Source organism: Hyperoodon ampullatus (genome assembly GCF_949752795.1).
Source record: "Hyperoodon ampullatus genome assembly, chromosome: 7".
In the NCBI taxonomy this organism is placed as follows: Eukaryota; Metazoa; Chordata; class Mammalia; order Artiodactyla; family Ziphiidae; genus Hyperoodon; species Hyperoodon ampullatus.
Genome location: NC_136920.1, coordinates 10,741,478 through 10,762,093, shown reverse-complemented (window position 1 = coordinate 10,762,093; position 20,616 = coordinate 10,741,478). Strand labels below are relative to the sequence as shown.

Here is a 20,616-nt window from a genome sequence, read left to right as displayed (position 1 = left end):
GCCCCTCAATAAACAGTGTCTGTGCCCCAAGTCTGTTCACTGTCTGTCAGTTGTCTGCTTGTGTTTCTCACACCGTTGCCTGTTTGGTCTAAGGCTGATCAGACACTGGCCCTTGAAGGGGGCTGCTGGGCTGGGCAGGGGCCGTTTACCTCCCCCGAGGCTGGTGGGTGACAGAGGAGCCTGCAGTCTGAGGGGAAGAAAGACCAGAAGGGCCCTGCTCCCACTCTGGTCCCCTCGCTACTTGAATAATTTCTACTCTTTCCTCAAGATCTGCTTCAAATTTCACCTCCTTTATGAAGCCTACCATCTCCAGGTCAGGGAACTGTGTCCCCCTCTCCTGGGTCCCTTGGCACAGTGATTGCATGGCTACTATGCCTCTTACCCTTAGTGGATAGGGATTTCCAGAGACCCTGTTTCCCTGTCATTATGCCCAACCTGGCCTTCAGGTCCAGGAGTTAGTCCAAGGCCTGTGGAGGAGGAGTTGGCCAGTAACTGAGCAGCCCCCATCTCCCCAGCAGGTGTGGATTTGGCCAGATGGTTGGGCTGCTCCAACACAGCCTGCCTGGTGGTCCTGGGAGGCCCCTTCCCTGACTGTCCCTAATAGTGCAGTCACTGCCCTCTGTAGTCACAGCCCTTACAGGTCTGTCACCTGTCCCATGGCCGGGAGTCATTTATCAGAGGGTCTGTCTCCTGCCCATGTGTGTGGCCATTTGTTCCAGCTCCTGGGAGTACCTGGGGCCTAGCACGGAGCCCATCTTGAAACCCTTCACCTGGGACTATCCTGAGCGGCAGGCCTCAGGGCCTCCAGAGAAGGCATCTGAGACTCAGAGAATCAGCTCGAAACTGGACAATTGCTTTTTGTTGAAAATTGCCAACATTTGTAGGGCACTTAATTGTGAGTGCCAGGCTCTGTTTTGAGCATTTACAAATACCAACCACTTTAATGCTCAGAACAGCAGCCTGAGGTGAGAGTCATCCCTTTTCTGTAAGTGGGGACTGGGAGGTGGGGAGTTTGGTAAACTGTCTAGGCCCCCTACTGGTAGAGGATGGTCAGCCTTAGAGCCCAGGCTTAAAACCACCCAAGTGAAGGCTGAGGCCCCCAGGCAAGAGGAGGGTCTTTGGCAAGATCAGAGTTGTAAAGAAATGGGTAAGAGCAGAGAGGAGCTGAGTTCCAGGACCTGCCAGGGCCCTGCTGTTCAGACAGTGGGGGAGGGAGTGCTGGCACCAGTTCCAGGCTGGGATGGGCATGGAAGTGAGGAACAAGGGATGGGGATGCAGGAGGTGCCCCACCTTGATTTCCCAGAGCTTGGTCCCAACCCTACCTTGGCCAATTCCAGGTTGCCTCAGGGGATCCCCCACCCCTTTGTCCCCTGGGGTCCCCTCCCTCATGAGTGCAGATCCCAAGGGCCAGGCTGTCCCTCGGGGCGGGGAGCTGAGGGCCCTTCCCACCTGGTAGTGGGCCTGGAAGATGCTGGGAGATTAGAGTGGATCCTGTCCGAAGAGGTGAGCCGGCTGATGTCCAAGTTGGGGCCGTGCCGTTGGCCACGCTGGCTGGCCAACAGGGCAGAACCAGGGCCCCGGTCTGAGACTCCAGGCCTGACCTAACGGCGACCCCTCACGGGCTCCTCTGCCACTCATCTCCCGGGACCGGCCAGGACTGGGGGGGCTGGGCAGCCGCAGGTAAGAGTCTGCGGAGAGCTGCGCCGGAGGCGAGGGCGAGGCACAGCAGAGGGAAGCGCGGCGCCGGAGGGGTTAAATGCGGGAGGAGGGGGGCTTCTGGCGGCGGGAGGGGGGTCCCAGCACCGGCGGCCGCCCGCTCCGCCCCTGCCTCTGCCGCCGCCTCCGCGGCCCAGCCGGCAGGCACCGGCGAGGCCGCGCCGGAGCCCGGGCCGCAGCCGCAGCCGCAGCGGGGCCGACAGTGAGTGCGGGTCGGAGAGGGCGGGCGCGCTGGCGCGGAGAGGGAGTGCGGGGCGGCGAAGGGCGCCGGCCGGGCTCTGGGGCTGGGGCGCGCAGGGGGCGACCGGCCGGCAGAGGCGCCCACCTCCCCGTTCGTAGGCGCCTCTGGGAGTCCTGCGGCCGCGCATCCAGCCGCCGCCCGTCACGCTCCGAGGCGTCGGCGTGAAGACGCTGGGAGGCCGTGGGAGCGAGTGGCGGGGGTGTGGTGTCTGGGCAGTGGGCGCTGCGCGGTGGCCCCGCGGTCTGGGTACGTGTGTTTGTGAGTGTGTGCACACAAGTGTGTGGGCCTCTGGGGGCCTTGGCCCGGCGCGCACGGCCCTGAGGGTCCGGTGTGCCCGAGAGGCCGGGGAGTGTGCAGGTGGAGTGTGTGTGTGCGTGCAGCCCGGGCAGAGGGGCCGCCTGGAGCCGCAGAGTGGAGCGTGGGCGCGCGGGTCTTCGTGCCCGCGTGTGTGCGCGAGGGCGCCGCCGCCCGCTGTCCCGGGGGCTGACAGCTGTTCAGGGGATGCTGCACTGGTCCGGCCCTGGTCACCCCCACCGCGCTTCTTCCCGGAACTCAGTACCCTCCCTTCCCCTCCGCCCTGCCTCGCCTCTGCGCAGCGATCGGGACCCGCCCCAGGGTTCCTCGAAAGCCCAGCGGGGCGCTGGGGGACACTGGAGGCTCCCCGCCCGGTCCATCGCGTCTAGAAGAGGAGCAAGGAGAGGCAGGAGGGGAGGGAGAAGCCGCGAAGATGCTGCCGCAGCCTCGGTGAACGAGCCGGGACCCGTCATCCCCGTCCCTGCCCTGCACAGTCCTCTGTGCCCCCTCAGACTCCAGCTGGAAGGCGGGTTCCCCACGCCCCCTCCTGGCCCCCAACATTTCCTCGCTCGTCCCGCCTCTCCCTCAGCAGGCTCGGTCTCTCTTTCCCCGTTCCACTCTCCTTCCTTTCCTTTCCCGGTGCCCTCTTATCTTCTCACACCCTGGAGTCCCCGGGCAGGGGCTGAGGGCAGGGCAGTGGAGGTAAGGGGGAGGACAGAGGTGGGGGGACTGGGTGTGTCCTGGTACCAAGTATCCGGCCAGAGGGATGTGAGGAGAAGACGTCTGTGGGTAGTAGGGCTGGGGGCTCCAAGACCATTGGGTGTGTAGGGGTTGGAGAAGGAGGGTATAGGGGTGTCAGGTCAGGTTATTGATCCCAGCATCCCTGGTTCTGCCCACAGTGACTGCAGCTCCCCAGGAGCCCCCTGCCCGGCCTCCCCAGACGGGCCGTGGAATTGGCCGGGCCTCTGGGCGCGCCATGCGCAGCACCACACTACTGGCACTGTTGGCTGTGGTCCTGCTCTACTTGGTGTCCGGTGCCCTGGTGTTCCAGGCCCTGGAACAGCCCCATGAGCAACAGGCCCAAAGGGAGCTGGGGGAGGTCCGAGAGAAGTTCCTGAGGGCCCATCCATGTGTGAGCGACCAGGACCTGGGGCTCTTCATCAAGGTGCGTGGGTGGAGGAGAGCTCCTTCAGCAGTCACCCATGACCCCCTGACACTAGCTGCATGCCACTGGGGGCCTGTGCTGGAGTGCTGCTTCCAGACCCGCACCCCTGAAGGCAGGGTGCTGCTGGGGGGTGCAGGGCAGAGGCTGGGATCCAGGTCTCTGTGTTTTCAATATGGCGGCCAGGGCGGCATTTGTTTTCCTTGCTGTGCCTGGCATTGGATTATCTTCCTAAAATGGCTCCTTCCGTGTGTGATAGTGGTTGAATGAAGGAACGCATAAGGAAGAAATGAATAAATGGCTGTAACAGATGAGATGTGTTACATTTTCTCAGGTCTAACTCACTGGTTTAGGGTTGCCAGATGAAGTCTGGAACACTCAGTTAAATGTAAATTTCAGCTAAAGCATGAATACTTTTAAAGTATAAATATGTCCCATGCAGTATTTTTATTTGCTAAATCTGGCAACCCTACACTAGTTCCTAAGCTTCTTTGAAGTCACAGATGCCTCAGAGAAACCCAAGAACACTGTGAACCCCTACCCCCTACCTCCAGAAAAGTGCACATATAAACACGTACTGATGATTCCGGAGGATTTCAGGATCCCCCAAGCTGGTCCATGCCATCATGGATGCCAGGTTGAGCACACCTTCCCACCAGGACACATGCTTATGATGTGGAGGCTAGAGGGAGGGCGAGTCAGGGATGGGGTCAACTTTGGACCAATGACTAAAGAAAGTGTGGGTTGCAGCCTTCTGGGCTACTGTCAGGCAAGCTCCTCTGCTGCTTTCTCTCTGATTTCTGAGCCACTGTCATATTTAAAAAAATAAAGTAACATTTAACTTTAATACATTAATGTTTATTATTTTATTGAAAGGCACCCCTATTTCCTGCCCATTCTTTTTTTTTTTTTTTTTTTTTTTTTTGTGGTACGCGGGCCTCCCACTGTTGTGGCCTCTCCCGTTGAGGAGCACAGGCTCCGGACGCGCAGGGTCAGCGGCCATGGCTCACGGGCCCAGCCGCTCCGCGGCATGTGGAAGCTTCCTGGACCGGGGCACGAACCCGTGTCCCTTGCATCGGCAGGCGGACTCTCAACCACTGCGCCACCAGGGAAGCCCCCTGCCCCTTCTTTTGGAGGGAGGAGCCATCAACATGGAGCCTCGGTGTTCCAGCTGATTTCCAAGGTGGCAGGACCTGGAGCAGAGATGAGGATGGGGTGGGTCCAGGACACAGGCAGGTTGACATTGTCTCTGACACCTCCAGAATGCCCAGCAAAGCTCCGAGAGGCCTGGGTAGGAGAGTGTCTGGCCAGACCACAGGGCAGGAGGAGGGAGGAAATCTGACCTATTTTATCTTCACAAAGGAATTCCTTTTTTCCTGGTTTAAAAAACAAACAAACAAAAAAAGACAAGAAGAAGAAGAAGAAGAGGAAGAAAGGAAGGGCAGAACCAAGCAAGGAGGGCAACAGCTGCTTTATTTCTCCTCCATAAATAGTCATGCAGCAATTATGCACCTACTACGTGCTAGGTGCTGTGCTGTACACCATAGCGTGAGCAGGGAAATTGATATTGGGTTGGAACAGATGCAGGCTCTACCCTAGAGGATGTTACATCTAGGTGAAGGGACAAATCCATGGAAAGTTCACTGTAGGATTTAGTAGAAAAGGAGCTTTCATTACTTCCTTCTTTGTTAAATGCCTGTTGTATGCTAGGCCCTGGGCTAGGTACTGGGGGCAAGGAGGGAGATGCCAGGGGCCTTTGGGAAGAGCTGGTAATTGAAATGAAGCAGGTGAGATGGGTAGAATTTAGAGATGGGTTAGTGATTGGGTTGAAAGAGACTCCCAGGCAGAGGAACAGCATGGGCAAAGGCGTGGAGGCTGGAAAACTCAGAGTGTTTTGCAGTTCTTGGATTTAACAGATGCCCAGTCATTTGAAGCAAAAATTAGAACACACAGAATGACAAAGGATTTTTTCCCCTAAGTAGTGAATTTATTGGAAAAGTGTTGCAAAATAAAATTAAACCGCTTTTAATCATACATTTCACTTCTTGGCTGTATTAAACAATTATTTCAGGAAATGGAATCATCTCAGAAAATCTGGGGATAAGGTCACTGTAACTTGAATTCCAAAATGGGAGTCCCAGGAGTGAAGACTGGGGAAAGGGAGGGTGGGACCGGATTGAGAAGGGGCTTGCAGGCTGGGCTGGGGAGTTTGGACTCTATTCTGCAGATAGCAGGGAGCGACGGAGATTTTAGGCAGTCACTTTAGGAAGATTAATTTGGAATGTGTCTTGCTAACGAGGACTTGCGGTCAGAGCGAAAGAAGGTGGTTTATGACCTCCCTCACACCACTGTGTCTTAGCTCTGTGCTCCTTGGGGAAGGGCCCCGCTGCATCCCCTCCTCTTTATGCTCTGACCTCCATCACTTAGGGCAGGCACTCTCAAAGCACCGAGGGAGGCAGACTGGTTGGCAAGAGGGGCAGACACATGGCCATTTCATTAATTTAATCATGTTTATTGATCACCTATTATGTAGCACAGGGTTTGGTTTGGACTTCAGCAGGGTGGGCAGGGGTTTGTGTATTCATGACCCTCCTAAAACTGGATGCAAAATTTTTTGGTATGTGAACCTTCCTGGAGGGAGGGTCCCTAACTTTCATCAGATTTTCGAAGGCAAGGGACTCAAACTCAGCTTCCAAAGGGGCAGTGGGAGTGGTGGGGTCTGTGGAAAGCTGGAACTCACTGGGCATGATCTCTACATGGGGACCAATTTCACAAACACACAGTGCTTGCTTTGATGTGAGTGCTTTAACTCTTCACAATAACTCTATGAGGTAGGTACTATTATCACCATCCCCAAATGATAGATGCAGAAATTGATGCACAGCTCAACTTCACCTAGCACCAAGATTTGAACCCAGGCAGTCTGGTCCCAGAGTCTGTGCTCCTGACCACTGTAAAACTGGAAATCTGTTATATGAAATTAAGGGGCCGATAATGCAAATGTCTCTAAAACAATGTGTTGGTCAAACAAAATTGGGCTCTCCAATTTGCAATGTCTGCTCTAAGGGATTGCCTTCAGGGAGACCAGAGGGCAGGGGAGAGCTGGGAGGGGTAAGGAGGGAAACACCTTGGAGACTTGGACGGCCAGGGGGTTGGCTAGGACGGGAGGGAAGGACTGAGGTTCCTCCTTCTGCATCTTGTCCTGCAGGAGGTGGCTGATGCCCTGGGAGGGGGTGCAAACCCTGACACCAACTCAACCAGTAACAGCAACCACTCAGCCTGGGACCTGGGCAGCGCCTTCTTTTTCTCAGGCACCATCATCACCACCATCGGTGGGGGAGGGGACTGGTCATGGGGTGTGGGGCACCGGGTGGCTGGGCTTTCTCACAGGCGAAGGCGCAGGGGGAGGTGGGGGGGGGTGTGCCAGGCAACCCCTAGAGCTGCTGCACGACCCCTCTGCCCAGGCTATGGCAACGCGGCCCTGCGCACAGATGCTGGCCGCCTCTTCTGCATCTTTTATGCACTGGTGGGGATCCCGCTGTTCGGAATACTGCTGGCAGGGGTCGGGGACCGGCTGGGCTCCTCCCTACGCCGCGGCATTGGTCACATCGAAGCCATCTTCCTGGTGAGCTGCTCCACACCCTGCGCGCCCTTGCGTTGGGCTCAGGATACACTTCCCTACATACCCACCCGGCACGTGAGCGGGGGGCGCCTGAACCTCAGACACGGGCACCCAGAAAAGGGTTGTGGGGTGTGAGAGTTGGAGGTTTTGGTGACTCCTCGGCCCTGCCTACTGCCCCTCCCTGCAGAAGTGGCACGTGCCACCAGAGCTGGTGAGAATTCTATCGGCGGTGCTCTTTCTGCTGATTGGCTGCCTGCTCTTCGTCCTCACGCCCACGTTCGTTTTCTGCTATGTGGAGGGCTGGAGCAAGCTGGAGGCCATCTACTTCGTCGTGGTGACGCTCACCACGGTGGGCTTCGGGGACTATGTGGCCGGTGAGGCCACTTTCTTAGGTTGCACTTCCCTACCCATTTTATTCCTGCCCAGGGGCTCTGCAATCTTGCCTCTCCCTCCAAGTTCTACAGGGCGCTTGTGCGCTCACACGTGCTTGCTCCAATCCCTACATCCACTCGCTGAATGCACCCTCACATTTTTCCAGGGATGCAACACCTCGTGCCCACTTACATTCTTGCATGCTTGCACCCCACGCATGCTCACATATATTAAGTGACCCCTTCACACGTGCCACATTCTTGTACACGTGCACCCCTCACACATGCTCACATTCTTGCACGCGAGCACCCCACTTACTCTTCTCTTGCACACCTTCAAGTCACTCCCACTCGTCTTCTTGCATCCATTCGCGCACTCTAGCTCATATCCACTGTCCTGGGGAGGGCGGATCCTCTCAAAGAGTTGGGAAGCGGGGCAGTGAACCAGAGACTCACAGGCTCAAGGCGTGTCTCACAATCAACTTCTTTCTGCCCTCCCCGTGGCGTCCCAGGAGCCAGCCCCAACCAGAACTCTGCAGCCTACCAGCCGCTGGTGTGGTTCTGGATCCTACTCGGCCTGGCCTACTTCGCTTCAGTGCTCACCACCATCGGGAACTGGCTGCGAGTAGTGTCCCGCCGCACTCGGGCAGAGGTAGGCGCCCCTGCGTCGACACCGCGCCTGCGCCCTGGCGCTGATGCACACTGCTCACCAGCAGCAGGTTGACTAGTCTGCCTCCCTTGCAGAGTGTGGGCTCCCCAAGGCAGGGACTGAGGGAGCCCCAGTGCGCACCGACCGGGAACAAAGCGATAAACTCTGACAGGTTTGCAGGCGACTCCATCTCTACTCTCATGGATAAGGTTACCAGATTTAGCAAATAAAGATAAAGGAAGCCCGGTTGATGTGAATTTTGGATAAGTTGCAAATAATATTTGAGTATAAATGTCCCAAATATTGCATGGGACATACTTAACACTAAAATTTTATTTGTTGTTGTACCTTTATTTATTGTTCTCAATATTTTGTAGACCCACTCCTTGCTGCTGGCCGTGGAGTGGGTGGAGGCGCAAAGGTCTCTGGGGGCACGGGAGGGAGAGCTGAAATAAAGTCCGGTCGGTCTTTTCTTCTGGAGAAAAGGGCACTTCCGCGCAGATGGAGGAGGGGAGAGCATGTGGCTGGGTGATGAGCTTTTCCCTCCTCCGGCCTTTTCCCACTCCTGAGGCAGGAAGACGAGGCAGAAAAGAGGGGCAATGCCTGATTGGTGAAGGAGCAGGCTCCCAGGGTTGCGGAGACTGTCGAGGAGCCCCGGTCGAGGACTGCCTTTCCTCCCCGCGCAGGTGGGCGGCCTCACGGCGCAGGCTGCCAGCTGGACCGGCACGGTGACCGCGCGGGTGACCCAGCGAGTCGGACCCACAGCACCACCGCCGCAGGAGAAGGAGCGGCCACCCCTGCCTCCGCCGCCGTGCTCAGCGCAGCCCGCCAGCAGGCCCCTATCCCCTGCAGCCCCGGAGAAGACCGAGCCACCCTCTCCGCCCACTCCACCCACCCCGCCCACGGCCTCCGCGCTGGACTACCCCAGCGAGAATCTGGCCTTCATCGACGAGTCCTCGGACACGCAGAGCGAGCGCGGCTGCGCACTGCCCCGCGCTCCACGGGGCAGCCGCCGCCCCCTCAACACCCCCAGGAAACCCGCGCGGCCCCGCGGCCCGGGGCGCCCCCGGGAAAAAGGCGTGCCCGCGTAGGGGCAAGACCCCTGACCGGGCCTCTCAAAGGGCTCCGTTCTTGCTCTCTACCCGGCATGCTCTGCTTGTTTAACCAAAGACCCCTCTCTCGACCGACCCGACTGAAACCTGGGGAGGAGGCTACGGGTTGCTTGTCTGCCACTCTCTGCTCCTGGCCCTCTCCTCACTTCATCCATTTCCAGAACCCCAAGGCTTTCTGTCTCGTTGTCCGTCTGGGCCTGTCCCTCACATCTCACGACTGTGCCTCAAAGCCTGCATCAATAAACGAAAACAGTCTGCATCGCTGAGGGCGTGGAGCTCCGGGGACGCGAGAGGGTGTGCGAGTGCTTGCGTCGTCGGGCCACCTCAGGGTCAAGTCAGGCCCCCCCCTACGACCCCCAGGCCAAACCCTCCCCTCTCAACACCCGAACCATCGGTCAAGGCGTGGCACTCTTGGCTGTGCTTGTTCGGGTGTCTCTGCTTGGAGGTTAAGGATAGGGTCTGGCATGGGAATCTGCCAAGATGGGCGGTGCGTCCATCCTCAGTACAGCTATGGGGGCAGGGATGGGGAGACATAATGGCATCTAGTGTGGAGGGCTGTAGCTTGAACTTTCCCCGCGCGAGACCCGCATCGCCATTCCGGACGGGACCCTGCCCCTCCCCCTTCCTGGAGCGTGAGCCCCTCCTCCTCGCCCCGAGGCCTTTGGCGACTGGGTCCGTTGGGGCAGAACCATGGAGGAAAAGCCTTTCAAAGTAAGAACTCTTCCCGGTCCTCCTCACCCTGTCAGCCCCCAGACTCATCCTAGGTCCACCCTGGGCCCCTCCCTGGCTATCATCTCACTCAACCCTGGCTCAGGGCAGCTCCCAACCATCACCCCCTCCTCCCCCCCCCGCAACTGAGTCTTGGCCCTGGATGGGCTCAGGATCCCCCCCCCCCCACCAGCCTGCTCTTCCTTTCCTCCCCAATTCCCCACGACCCTTGGCTTCCCTCGGTGTATGTGGCCCACAGGCGTTGGCCAAGTCTTCGGGCCACCGTGGCTCAGGCAAGTCGAGTCCGCACGACATCCGGAACCTGTGGACCACGGCCACGCAGTCGCAGCCGAAGCTGAATGTACCGCTGCCTACTGTCCGTGAGGACTCGGAAGTGGAGGGCAGCAGCGTAGGCGGCAAGACTCGCTGGTCTTACAACCAGAAGGCTGGCCACGACTCGCACGGTGGCTGGGAAGAATGGGATGACGGAGAGGACAAGGACAACTTCAAGCCAGAGGAGCTGGACGAGCACGCCTTGATGGAGCTGGAGATGCGCCGCGGCAGCTCCCCGGGAGGCCGTTTAGAGGAGGACGATTCCAGGACCGACAACGGTCAGTGTGGCTTCACTGGGCTGTGGGAGCAGGGCAGGGGGATGGCCAGGGCCTCAGTTACTATTGCTGTAAAATGGGGGAAAACTGTGGGACCCAAGTTTCTAGGATTCCCTGGAAGGGGCGCCAACGCTAATCTTCCACGCTTTAAATCAACCAGACCTTCTAGGAACGCCCCCTACCGGGCAGGCGTCGTACAAAGTCCTGCGGTCATAGAGAAGAGCAGGAAAATGTGCAAAGGCAGCGCGGTAGAACCTGTGCTTTTAATGGAATCACCCAGATAGTTGAAAGGAGGGAGTTAATGCCTTTTCTGTGGATTTGCGCTGCTTGAGGAGGTGCCTGTCTTTCATTCATTAAGTCATTGTTTACAATTTTTAAGTATTTACTTCCGACTTTGCGCTGTGCGCTGATTGGGACATGCCTCCCCTTTCTCCCCACCACCTCTGCTCTCCAGCCCTTCATCAGGGAATTGGAACATATAACAACTGCCATTTATTGAGCACTTGCTGTTGTGCCAGGCACTGGGCTTCCCTTGCATGATCACCTTTAAACTTCACAACCTCCATATGGGGCCATTCTTATTATCCCATTGTACAGATGAAGAACTTGAGGGTCAGAAAGTCAGTCACTGGCCTTAAGTCTCACAAAGTGGGGCAGTCACAACTGGAACCTCGGAGGGTGGGACAACAAAGCCCAGGCTTTAAACCACTGTCCCATACTGTTTCCCACTAAAGTGGCACCTGGAGCTGGTCTCTGAAGGCCCCCCACCCCCACCCCGGCCAACGTGCCTACCCATACATCCCCTCTGCTCCAGGGAAGTCTCAGCGGTCTGCAGATGACTGGTTCCTTTTTTCTCTTCTCCCAGAAAAGTCTTCCTCAGTGTCATCGCTCAATATCTGGAAGCACACACCCCATCGAGCCTACTGGGTGGAGCAGCAGAGCAGGGTTGGAGGCACCCAAGGAGACTGGGGAGTTTAGTGGGGAGTGGGGGATGGGCAAGTTGGGGGTTTCAGGGGTGAGAGGGTGGGGGGGCTTTGCAGGGTGGAGGGGCAGGCAGGTCGGTTGAGGGTCTTGGGGCTGGAGGGAGCAGGTGGGGCATTTCAGCTGTGGGCAGAGCTGGGGTCCCTTGTACATCTGAGTCTCTTGCTGCCTCTCCAGCTGCCCCTGCCCCTGACTGAACTCATGGAGAATGAAGCTCTGGAAATCCTCACCAAAGCCCTCCGGAGTGAGCTTTCCCACTCCCCATCCCCCCAGCTCCCACAAGAGACCTTGGGGGATTTTGCAGGGCTTCGGCCTGTGGGAGTGGGGTTTCAGGATGTGTCTGCCTTGTCAGATTCCCTTATCACCCACAAATATTCCAGAAGCCCCATGAAAAGTAAAAAGTTAGGAGACTGGGCACAGGAAGACCCAATGGGGACAGCGTGGGGTGACCGTCAAGGGCCTGGGCTCTAGCCTCAGTGCAGCCCCTCTCAACCTGATGTAGGTTTTCTAAGGCTACTTCTTCCCTTGCCCATTGGGGATGACAGCCTTTCTGTGGCCTTGGCCCCTCCCTGGTTGCTGTGAGGAGCCTTTGGACAGTGGATTATTTGAGTAAACTTCCTTTGGTTTGCCCTGCTTACCTTATGAATGTGGGGGTGGGGTGGGGAGGGCCAATGGCTGAGATTGGGTGGTCGAAGCGGTGTCCCAAAAGCTGCCTGCTCCCAGTGCCCTAATTCAGGCCGGCAACATCGTCTCTAAACTTGCCTTCCTTTCCTCGTCCATCCTGCACTCCAGCACCCCCATCCTACTCTGAATCCCCCATCTGTTTGGAGCACAGGTCTATGACTTGACCATTCGAAACAAACAAAACAGGCAGGTCCCAGTACCCTGGAGATCCAAAGTTCCCCAAAGAACAAAGACCAGCTGCTGGGGAGGCCATGCCCCTGCTCACTGCCCTGAGTTGGGTTCTGCCCTCCAGGTTACCGATCGGAGATCGGCCGGGACCACTTCCTGACCAAACAGCTGCAGCAATACATCGAGGGGCTCAAGAGGCGCCGGAACAAGAGGCTGCAAGTCATGGTGATCTGAGAGCACCACCTCGGGCTCGAGTGACCGCCCGACTCCAGCCCTGGTCCCAGATCCAAGTCCGACCCTGTCCACGTGGATTTTGAGCCTTAGAGAAATAAAAGAGTCTTCTGTACATGGTCCGTGAGTCAATGCGTGGCTGCCCGCGTGAGGCGGACGCACGTGGCCCCGCCTTTCCCTGTGACCTTCACTCGGTCACCGCAGTGACCTTGAGCGTTCTCGGTTCCGGCCCTATCGGCTCCGCCTTCCCGGGACTCGAAATCCAGGACTTCTTGCATGCATTAGGTCTGCTTCTTCCACTCCGGGTTCAGCAGCTTTGTGGGGATATTGGGTGAGCGGTCCAAGTGCCCCGATTGTGTTATCCTGGGGGAAGGCGGAAAAGGGAAAGGGACAGCACCTCCTATCTAATTTGGGCGTGCTAGGCTCCGCCCTTCATGCATATGCAGATACCCTAGCCCCCCCCACCCGCTCTGGTCCCGCCCTCTCATTTACATATGTATATCATCTCCCGGACCCTCAGAGGCGACCGCTGAACTACCTCTCCCATTTCCCCTGCGCACAGCGCACCCCGCCTCCTTCTTTACGTAAGAACGCTCCTGGCCCCACCCCCTCCCGTAGCCTCTCCGCGTCTCCTCTGGCCACGCCCTCTCAGCGGCCGCATACGCAAGCAAGTACGCCGCTGCGGCTCGGCGGCGGCTAGGCGAGGCCTTCACGAAGGCCGGCCCGCTGGCTTCGCCGGCTCCGCCCTGACAAGTCCCGGAGCGCAGGCGCTGCTCGGCCCACTTGCCTGATTAGCATAGGGCGCTGGGCCCCGCCCCCTGCTTTGCATGCGCACGGCCAGCCCCGCCCCCGCTGTCAGCTGGAGGAAGCGGAGTAGGAAGCGGCCGCGATGTCCTTTTGTGTCCTACAAGCCGCCGGCGGCGCCGCCGAGTGAGGGGACGCGGCGCGGCGGGGCGGCGCGGCCCGAGGAGGCGGCGGAGGAGGGGCCGCCCGCGGCCCCAGGCTCACCCCGGCGCTCCGGGCCGCTCGGCCCCCATGCCTGCCCGCCCGCCCTGCCGGGGCCCCAGGTCCGGGGGCGGAGGGGAGCGCCGCTGGAGGGTGGGCGGGCGGTGCGCCGGGGCCATGTGCGAGCGGGGCAGGGGGGCGGGAGGCGGGCGAGGGGCGGGCTCCAGGCGGGGTCCGGGTCCTGCCCGGGTCACGGTCGGGACCCGGTCGAAAGCCAGACAGGGTCAGGGTCTGGGCGGGATATGGCGTCCAGGTGTTAGGGCGCCGGCCTGAGACCAGGGTCGGGCTTGGGCTTCGGATCCAGTCCCAGGACAGGGTTCAATCCGGCACATGGAGCATGCCGAAGTCCCAGGGGAGGGCCAGGCTGGAAGATGGGAAGGGTTCTCTGTCGGGGAAGGGGCTTTGAAGACCACGTGGGGGCGCTCGAAGGGGCCTAGGGCCACCCTCCTCTCTGGGTCAAAGGTCATCGCACTGGCAGGGGAGAACTTCCTCCTCCTTGGCGCTCCCGCATTACTTCCTGATAACCTGATAGAGGTCCCCCGCGGGCGGAGGGGGAGGGGAGGCGCAGCAACTTTAGGCAACTTCCCGTAGGCGTGCGCAGGTTGGGGGGGGGGCGGGGCGCCCCGTGGTGGAGGACTCTGCGGCAGCAGGAGTGTAAGAGCGAATGTGCTGGAGGGGGTGCAAGGAGGTGGGGCCGCGCCCGCCGGTGTGCCCGGGGCTGGAGGTGGCGATGTGTCAGGTGTGAGAGGCTCTGAATGTGTTTCCACAAGGGACTATGACTCTGTGTGTGTGTGTGTGTGTGTGTGTGTGTGTGTGTGTGAGAGAGAGAGTGTCGGGGCATGGTGAGAGTGTAAGAGTGTGAGCGAGAGTGTGATGAGCCTTGGGTGTGACTGTTATGGGGTGTGCACTTCAGGAGGAGTGTGCGAAGGCAAACGGGAGCATGAGTGAGTGTGAACCTACCCAGGAGAGTGATTGTGTGTGAGCGTGTGTGTGCAGGTGAGGACACCTGAGGACCCAGGTGAGTGGGAGTGTGAGGGTGTAAACACACGCATGTGTGAGCACATCAACTGCCCTTGGGTTTGTGTGCCTCAGTTTAGTTTCGCTCTTGAATGGAGGATACCCAGGTGTGGGGGAGATCACTGAGCTCTCTAACATCTGGAGAAAATTTGAGAGGTATCTCACTCCTGGCTGGGGATTCCAGACGGGGTTGAAGGTTGCTTGGGCACTTAGGTTACCCTATTCCTTGGCCTGGGTGGGAGTAGGGGGTTTCCAAGCCTCCCGCCGTTTCCCAAGTGGGAGACCTGCTGTCAGTTACTGGCTCTGGAGACTCTGTTTCCATGGCAACAGCCGGGGCGGGGGAGTGCTCTTCATGGGCAGCCTTCCTTGGACTCTGTCCCCCCAACCCTCTTGCTGAGCCTGGAAGCCTGGCCCCAGGCCTGGGGTTGGGCAACCAGGGTGACAGGGTGTCTCCATCCCCCATCCCAGTGCCTCCCTGTGACCTGACGGGTCTCTTCCCGCAGGTGACCAGCGCCATGTCCAGCCAGGTGGTGGGCATTGAGCCTCTCTACATCAAGGCAGAGCCAGCCAGTCCTGACAGCCCAAAGGGTTCCTCGGAGACTGAGACTGAGCCCCCCGTGGCCCTGGCCCCTGGCCCAGCTCCCACCCGCTGCCTCCCAGGCCACAAGGAGGAGGAGGATGGGGAGGGGGCTGGGCCCGGCGAGCAGGGTGGTGGGAAGCTGGTGCTCAGCTCCCTGCCCAAACGCCTCTGCCTGGTCTGTGGGGACGTGGCCTCCGGCTACCACTATGGTGTGGCATCCTGTGAGGCCTGCAAAGCCTTCTTCAAGAGGACCATCCAGGGTGAGCCCCCACCCCGCTCCTGTGCCCTTTGCCCTCTGGGCCTGGCGCTCCCCAGTTGGTGCACTGCTGGGTGGCAGTAGGCCCCCAGGCTGCCGTGGTACCACTTGGGGTTGGCAGCCTGGAGTTCCCAGGCCCTCCTACCTCCCAGGAACGTCCTTTCCCTTAAGCGTTAAATAAAGCCACCAGGATGTGTTGATGGATTAGATGTGGGGTGTGAGTGTGGGACTCAAGACGCCTCCTAAGTTTCTGGGTACTCTAGGCCCAGCACCTTCCACAGCGGCTCTGAAAAATTCAAAGCAGCCTCTGCTTGCTCCTAAACTTTATCCTTGCTTCCAGCAGCTGCTGCCTTCTCACCAGCAGAGAATATGCCCCCTTTTGTGTTGATTTCCCCAAAGCAGCACGAGCACAAGGCAGGTTTTTACGGGTAACTGAGAGTGGCTACGTCGTATTTCAGCACGTAACTTTAAAAAGACTATTAGGCATCCCTGCCAATTGTACTCACTGAATTTTTCTCACTCAGGAAAGCATATCAAAATACGAGTGAGCAAGATGGTGATGTCATAAGCATTATTTGGGATGTGCCCATTACTTATATTTTTATATAAACCATTGGTTACTTGGGGGTTGTAACATATAGCCTTTTTGAGAACATTTCTTGAGTGCCAGGCACTGTGTCCTGTTATGTTTGTGCTCTCAGTTACCCACACAGCAATCTCTAAGGTGCCAGCACTATTATAACTGAAGCCCAGAGAGGTTTTCAAAACTTTGTTCAGGTCCCACAGGTAGAAAAATGGCAGAAACAAGATATGAACTTGGGTCGATTGAGGTCCAGAGCTAAGCTCATAAAGGCCAGACTGTTGCCTCTGCTTATTACTAATAACTGAACTTTGGACAGATGCCTCACGACTGATTGTGACATTCTAGCAAGTTTTGACTTGGCTGAGACCCGCTGGTCTAAAAGCTCTTTGCTCCCTTCTGGCCCTGAAGACCTGAGCCAACAGGTCCAGGTCTGGGTCCAGGTGACCCACCCACCCTGGAATGCTTCTTTCTCTGTTTACAAATATTTATCGAGCACTAGCCATAAATAGTGATCATTTATTGAGCATTTAGGTGCTGTGAGCCTTGTTAAATGTCTTACCTTGATTTTCCCATTTAGTTCTCACAACTCATCTTTGTAAGAAGTAGTTTTTTTTATAAAGTTTTATATTTATTTATTTAGTTTAATTAATTAATTAATTAATTAATTTTTGGCCGCATTGGGTCTTTGTTGCTGCACCCGGGCTTCCTCTAGTTGGGGCGAGCGGGGACTACTCTTCATTGCGGTGCACGGGTTTCTCATTGCGATGGCTTGTCTTGTTGCGAAGCACGGGCTCTAGGCTCGCGGGCTTTGGCATTTGTGGCTTGTGAGCTCAGTAGTTGTGGCTCGTGGGCTCTAGAGCCCAGGCTCAGTAGTTGTGGCGCACGGGCTTAGCTGCTCCGCCGCATGTGGGATCTTCCTGGACCAGGGCTCGAACCCGTGTCCCCTGCATTGGCAGGCAGATTCTTAACCACTGCGCCACCGGGGAAGCCCAGAAGTAGTTTTTAATCATCCCAGTTTTACAGATGGGAAAACTGAGGGTTCGAGGGCTTAGGTGTGGGACTTGCCCAAGGTCACACCGTTGGTAAGTGGCAGCCTCCAGGATCCTTGCTCTTCACAAACTTGTGCTCTGCTGTCCTGGCCACTGTTCCAGGTGTGGGGGCATAGCTGGGATTAAGGCAGGATCGCTCCTGTCCTCAAGCGGTTTACATTCCAGCAGAGGGGAGAGAGAGAAAACAGTGAACTGCACACGGTTGTTACAGTGCAGCTGTGGCGAGTGCTGGAGAGCAAGGAGCGGGGTGTGTGCCAGGGAACCTGCCTGGGTCTGGGGCTCTGGAGTGCCTCCCTGAAGAGGTGTCTTGAGCTGAGGAAGCCCAGGTAGGGTGTAGGAGAAAGCAGGCTGTGAGGAGAAATGTACCACTGGACCGCTAGGGAACTCCCTGTCTTAGGTTTAATTGGATGCCTCTGTGTTGACAGTAATCGAAGGAGGCAAAGACAGAGCAGGAGGGGAGGTGACAGTGACTCTGGTCAAGGGTAGAAACAGTTGCCAGGGGCAGAAGAGGGGTGCTTCTGGACATATTAGGAGGTGAAGCCCACCAGGATCTGTCAGTGGGTTGGGTTTGGGGTGTGAGAGAGGAATTAAAAATGTCTCCTAGATTTCTGCTTGAGCAGCTGGACAAATGGGGTTGCAGGTTTTGGAGGCGTAGGTTGGGGGCTCCATCTAGAACTGGTTAAGTTTGTAGTGTCTTCCAGGCACGCAGGAGGAGGCAGTGGGATACGTCTAGAGTTCAGGCTGGTCTAGGCCAGAGACGGAGATTTGAAAGCCCATGACTTGCTGAGATCACCATTTGAGTGAGTCAGTGGAGACAGGTCGGAGGGCCACCCTAGGGGTCTTCGATGGAAGGAGCGTGGGCTGATGCCCAGAAACCACCAGGTGGCAGTGAGGTGGGAGGAAAGCCGGGCGTGTGGTGTCCTAGAAGCAAAAGAAGAAAAGTGTTTCTAGGAGGGACCAATGGCATTAGATGCTCCGTTGGGCCAAATGACATAAGGATGAGAACTGACCGCTTGATGTAGCAATGTGGGGGCCACTCTGGCCCTGGATGAGAGCAGCACAGCCCACAAACATGACTTGACAAGAAGCGTGGGCCAGGTGCAGCCCGACTCCTCTGGTCCCAGCCCCTCCCTTGCCCAGGCCGGGGCCCCTAGCCCAGTGGCCTTTCCCTTCAGTGCTCGGGCTTCCCTGCCCCATTCATAGCACTCCTGCTCTCCCCAGACCTGTGCTTACCTGGGGTGAGTCAGGGGACTCCTGTCCGCTGGGGCTCCTCTGGGCCCCGGGAGGCCGCCGCTGGAGCCCTGCCTCTTCCTGGCAGGGAGCATCGAGTACAGCTGTCCGGCCTCCAACGAGTGCGAGATCACCAAGCGGAGACGCAAGGCCTGCCAGGCCTGTCGCTTCACCAAGTGCCTGCGGGTGGGCATGCTCAAGGAGGGTGAGCGCTGGCGGGGGCCTGGGCAAGGCGTGGGGGCTGGGTGCATGGGGTTGGGCTGGGCAAGGCCTGAGCAGTTCTAGCGGACTGGGCTGGGCAGGTGGGCTCTGGAGAGCAGGCCAGCCCCAGCCCCATGGACACAGCCCTGTCCTACAATTCAAGGGGTACGTCTGGACCGTGTCCGGGGTGGGCGACAGAAGTACAAGCGGCGGCCAGAGGTGGACCCGCTGCCCTTCCCAGGCCCCTTCCCTGCTGGACCTCTGGCAGTAGCTGGAGGCCCTCGGAAGACAGGTGAGAGCACAGTGGGGTCTTTGGGGGCTCTGGGGTTGGGGTGGAGCTCAGACCTGGGAGACCTGTCTGACGTCATTCACCCGGGATAGTCGTTATCTTGGGCACTGGGACCCAAATCTTCCCTTCATCTATTCGTTTACTCATTTCCCCCAGGAAGTATTTACAAAAACACCCTTTTCTATGTCAGGCCTCGAGCAGTACAGCCGGGAGCAGGGAAGGTTTTCTAACACTCAGAACCTGTCCACAAACAGACGCTTTCCCTGGGAGATAGTGCAGCCCTTCCCGGAGAGAGGTGTCTGAGCCTGGCTGGCCAGTGGCTCTTGAGGAAGGCCACAGGGGGACTGACTCTGGAAAGATGCTTGACCCTGAAGGGCTGGCAAGGTGATGAATTCGAGTGCCTCTTCCAACTATCACTGCAGCCCCGGTGAATGCACTGGTGTCCCACCTCCTGGTGGTTGAGCCTGAGAAGCTGTATGCCATGCCCGACCCAGCGGGCCCTGATGGGCACCTCCCAGCCGTGGCTACCCTCTGTGACCTCTTTGACCGAGAGATCGTGGTCACCATCAGCTGGGCCAAGAGCATCCCAGGTAAAGGGCCCAGGTGACGCGGGGCTTCCCTGGGTGGGTGGGGCCATGCCTGCTCTGGCGCGCTTGCTCAGCCATCTCTGCCCCCCACTGCCCTCCAGGTTTCTCGTCACTGTCGCTGTCTGACCAGATGTCAGTTCTGCAGAGCGTGTGGATGGAGGTCCTGGTGTTGGGTGTGGCCCAGCGCTCACTGCCACTGCAGGATGAGCTGGCCTTCGCCGAGGACCTGGTCCTGGATGAAGAGGGGGCTCGAGCAGCTGGCCTTGGGGAACTGGGGGCTGCCCTGTTGCAACTGGTGCGGCGACTGCAGGCCCTGCGGCTTGAACGCGAGGAGTACGTTCTGCTGAAGGCCCTGGCCCTCGCCAATTCAGGTGAGTCTGGGGCAAGTACTGACAGGTCTCTTTATAAGGCCCTGTGGTTTTTAACTTTGATGGTGACACAGTCCCATTTTGCAGACAAGGAAAACTGTAGCTTAGGGGAAGGAAGAACAGTGACTTCCTGAAAGTCACAAAGCCGGGCAAGGACAGGTCCAGGAACTGCATGCAGGATTTTGAGCCCTGGTGTCCATACTTTTGTGGAAAGGTGAACCATTTAGTGAGAGAGAAGGTGATGGGGACAGGAGGTGGCCATAGCTGGGGAAGAAAGGGTGGGCCTTGGCTGATGGGCAGGAGCAGTGGGTGGTGCTTCAGCAAATCCTTGTCTGGCTCCTGGTTGGGACCCATCCAGCTGTGTCCAGGCAGATGTGGCTCTGCCCTTTCTGGAGACGGCCCATGTCAACAGCTCTCTCGCCTTCCCTTGCAGACTCTGTGCACATTGAAGATGCTGAGGCGGTGGAGCAGCTTCGAGAAGCTCTACACGAGGCCCTGCTGGAGTATGAAGCTGGCCGGGCAGGCCCCGGAGGGGGTGCTGAGCGGAGGCGGGCAGGCAGGCTGCTGCTTACACTACCGCTCCTTCGCCAGACGGCAGGCAAAGTGCTGGCCCATTTCTATGGGGTGAAGCTGGAGGGCAAGGTGCCCATGCACAAGCTGTTCCTGGAGATGCTTGAGGCCATGATGGACTGAGGCGAGGGCTGGGCACAGGTGGGGGTGCTGGCAGGACCCGCCCAGCACGGGGTCAGCCCCAAGGGGGCAGAGCTGGGGTCTGGGCAGTGCCACAGCCTGATGGCAGGGCCAGGGCAACACCATCAGCCGGAGCAGGCCCTATGCCCTCCCCTCCCCCCTCCCAGGGGGTGTCAGAAGCTGGGAACGTGCATGCCCAGGCTCTGGGCACAGT

The 20,616-nt window shown here is 58.3% G+C and overlaps 3 protein-coding genes across 4 annotated transcripts; all 3 read left to right on the top strand.

Moving 5' to 3' along the window:
• Positions 1 to 3,128: 3,128 nt before the first annotated feature.
• KCNK4 (potassium two pore domain channel subfamily K member 4) lies at positions 3,129 to 9,146 on the top strand (the record flags this gene model as incomplete). The annotated part of the gene is made up of 6 exons (XM_079707732.1): positions 3,129 to 3,416; positions 6,622 to 6,745; positions 6,878 to 7,038; positions 7,223 to 7,409; positions 7,919 to 8,058; positions 8,742 to 9,146. The coding sequence occupies exons 1-6, from the start codon at positions 3,228 to 3,230 to the stop codon at positions 9,144 to 9,146; spliced, it is 1,206 nt and encodes a 401-aa protein (XP_079563858.1). The 5' UTR covers positions 3,129 to 3,227.
• Positions 9,147 to 9,857: 711 nt separating this feature from the next.
• Positions 9,858 to 13,297, top strand: CATSPERZ (catsper channel auxiliary subunit zeta; the record flags this gene model as incomplete). The annotated part of the gene is made up of 6 exons (XM_079707731.1): positions 9,858 to 9,878; positions 10,135 to 10,486; positions 11,349 to 11,428; positions 11,642 to 11,708; positions 12,441 to 12,541; positions 13,166 to 13,297. The coding sequence occupies 6 exons, from the start codon at positions 9,858 to 9,860 to the stop codon at positions 13,295 to 13,297; spliced, it is 753 nt and encodes a 250-aa protein (XP_079563857.1).
• A 651-nt stretch (positions 13,298 to 13,948) lies between these two features.
• ESRRA (estrogen related receptor alpha) lies at positions 13,949 to 20,405 on the top strand (the record flags this gene model as incomplete). Of its 2 annotated transcripts, XM_079707306.1 has the most annotated exons (7): positions 13,949 to 14,086; positions 15,073 to 15,409; positions 18,356 to 18,472; positions 18,632 to 18,760; positions 19,180 to 19,347; positions 19,446 to 19,715; positions 20,146 to 20,405. In XM_079707306.1, the coding sequence occupies 6 exons, from the start codon at positions 15,085 to 15,087 to the stop codon at positions 20,403 to 20,405; spliced, it is 1,269 nt and encodes a 422-aa protein (XP_079563432.1). The 2 variants fall into 2 exon arrangements, with proteins under 2 accessions (XP_079563432.1, XP_079563431.1); XM_079707305.1 differs by lacking the exon at positions 13,949 to 14,086 and having other exon boundaries at positions 14,890 to 15,409.
• Positions 20,406 to 20,616: the final 211 nt, after the last annotated feature.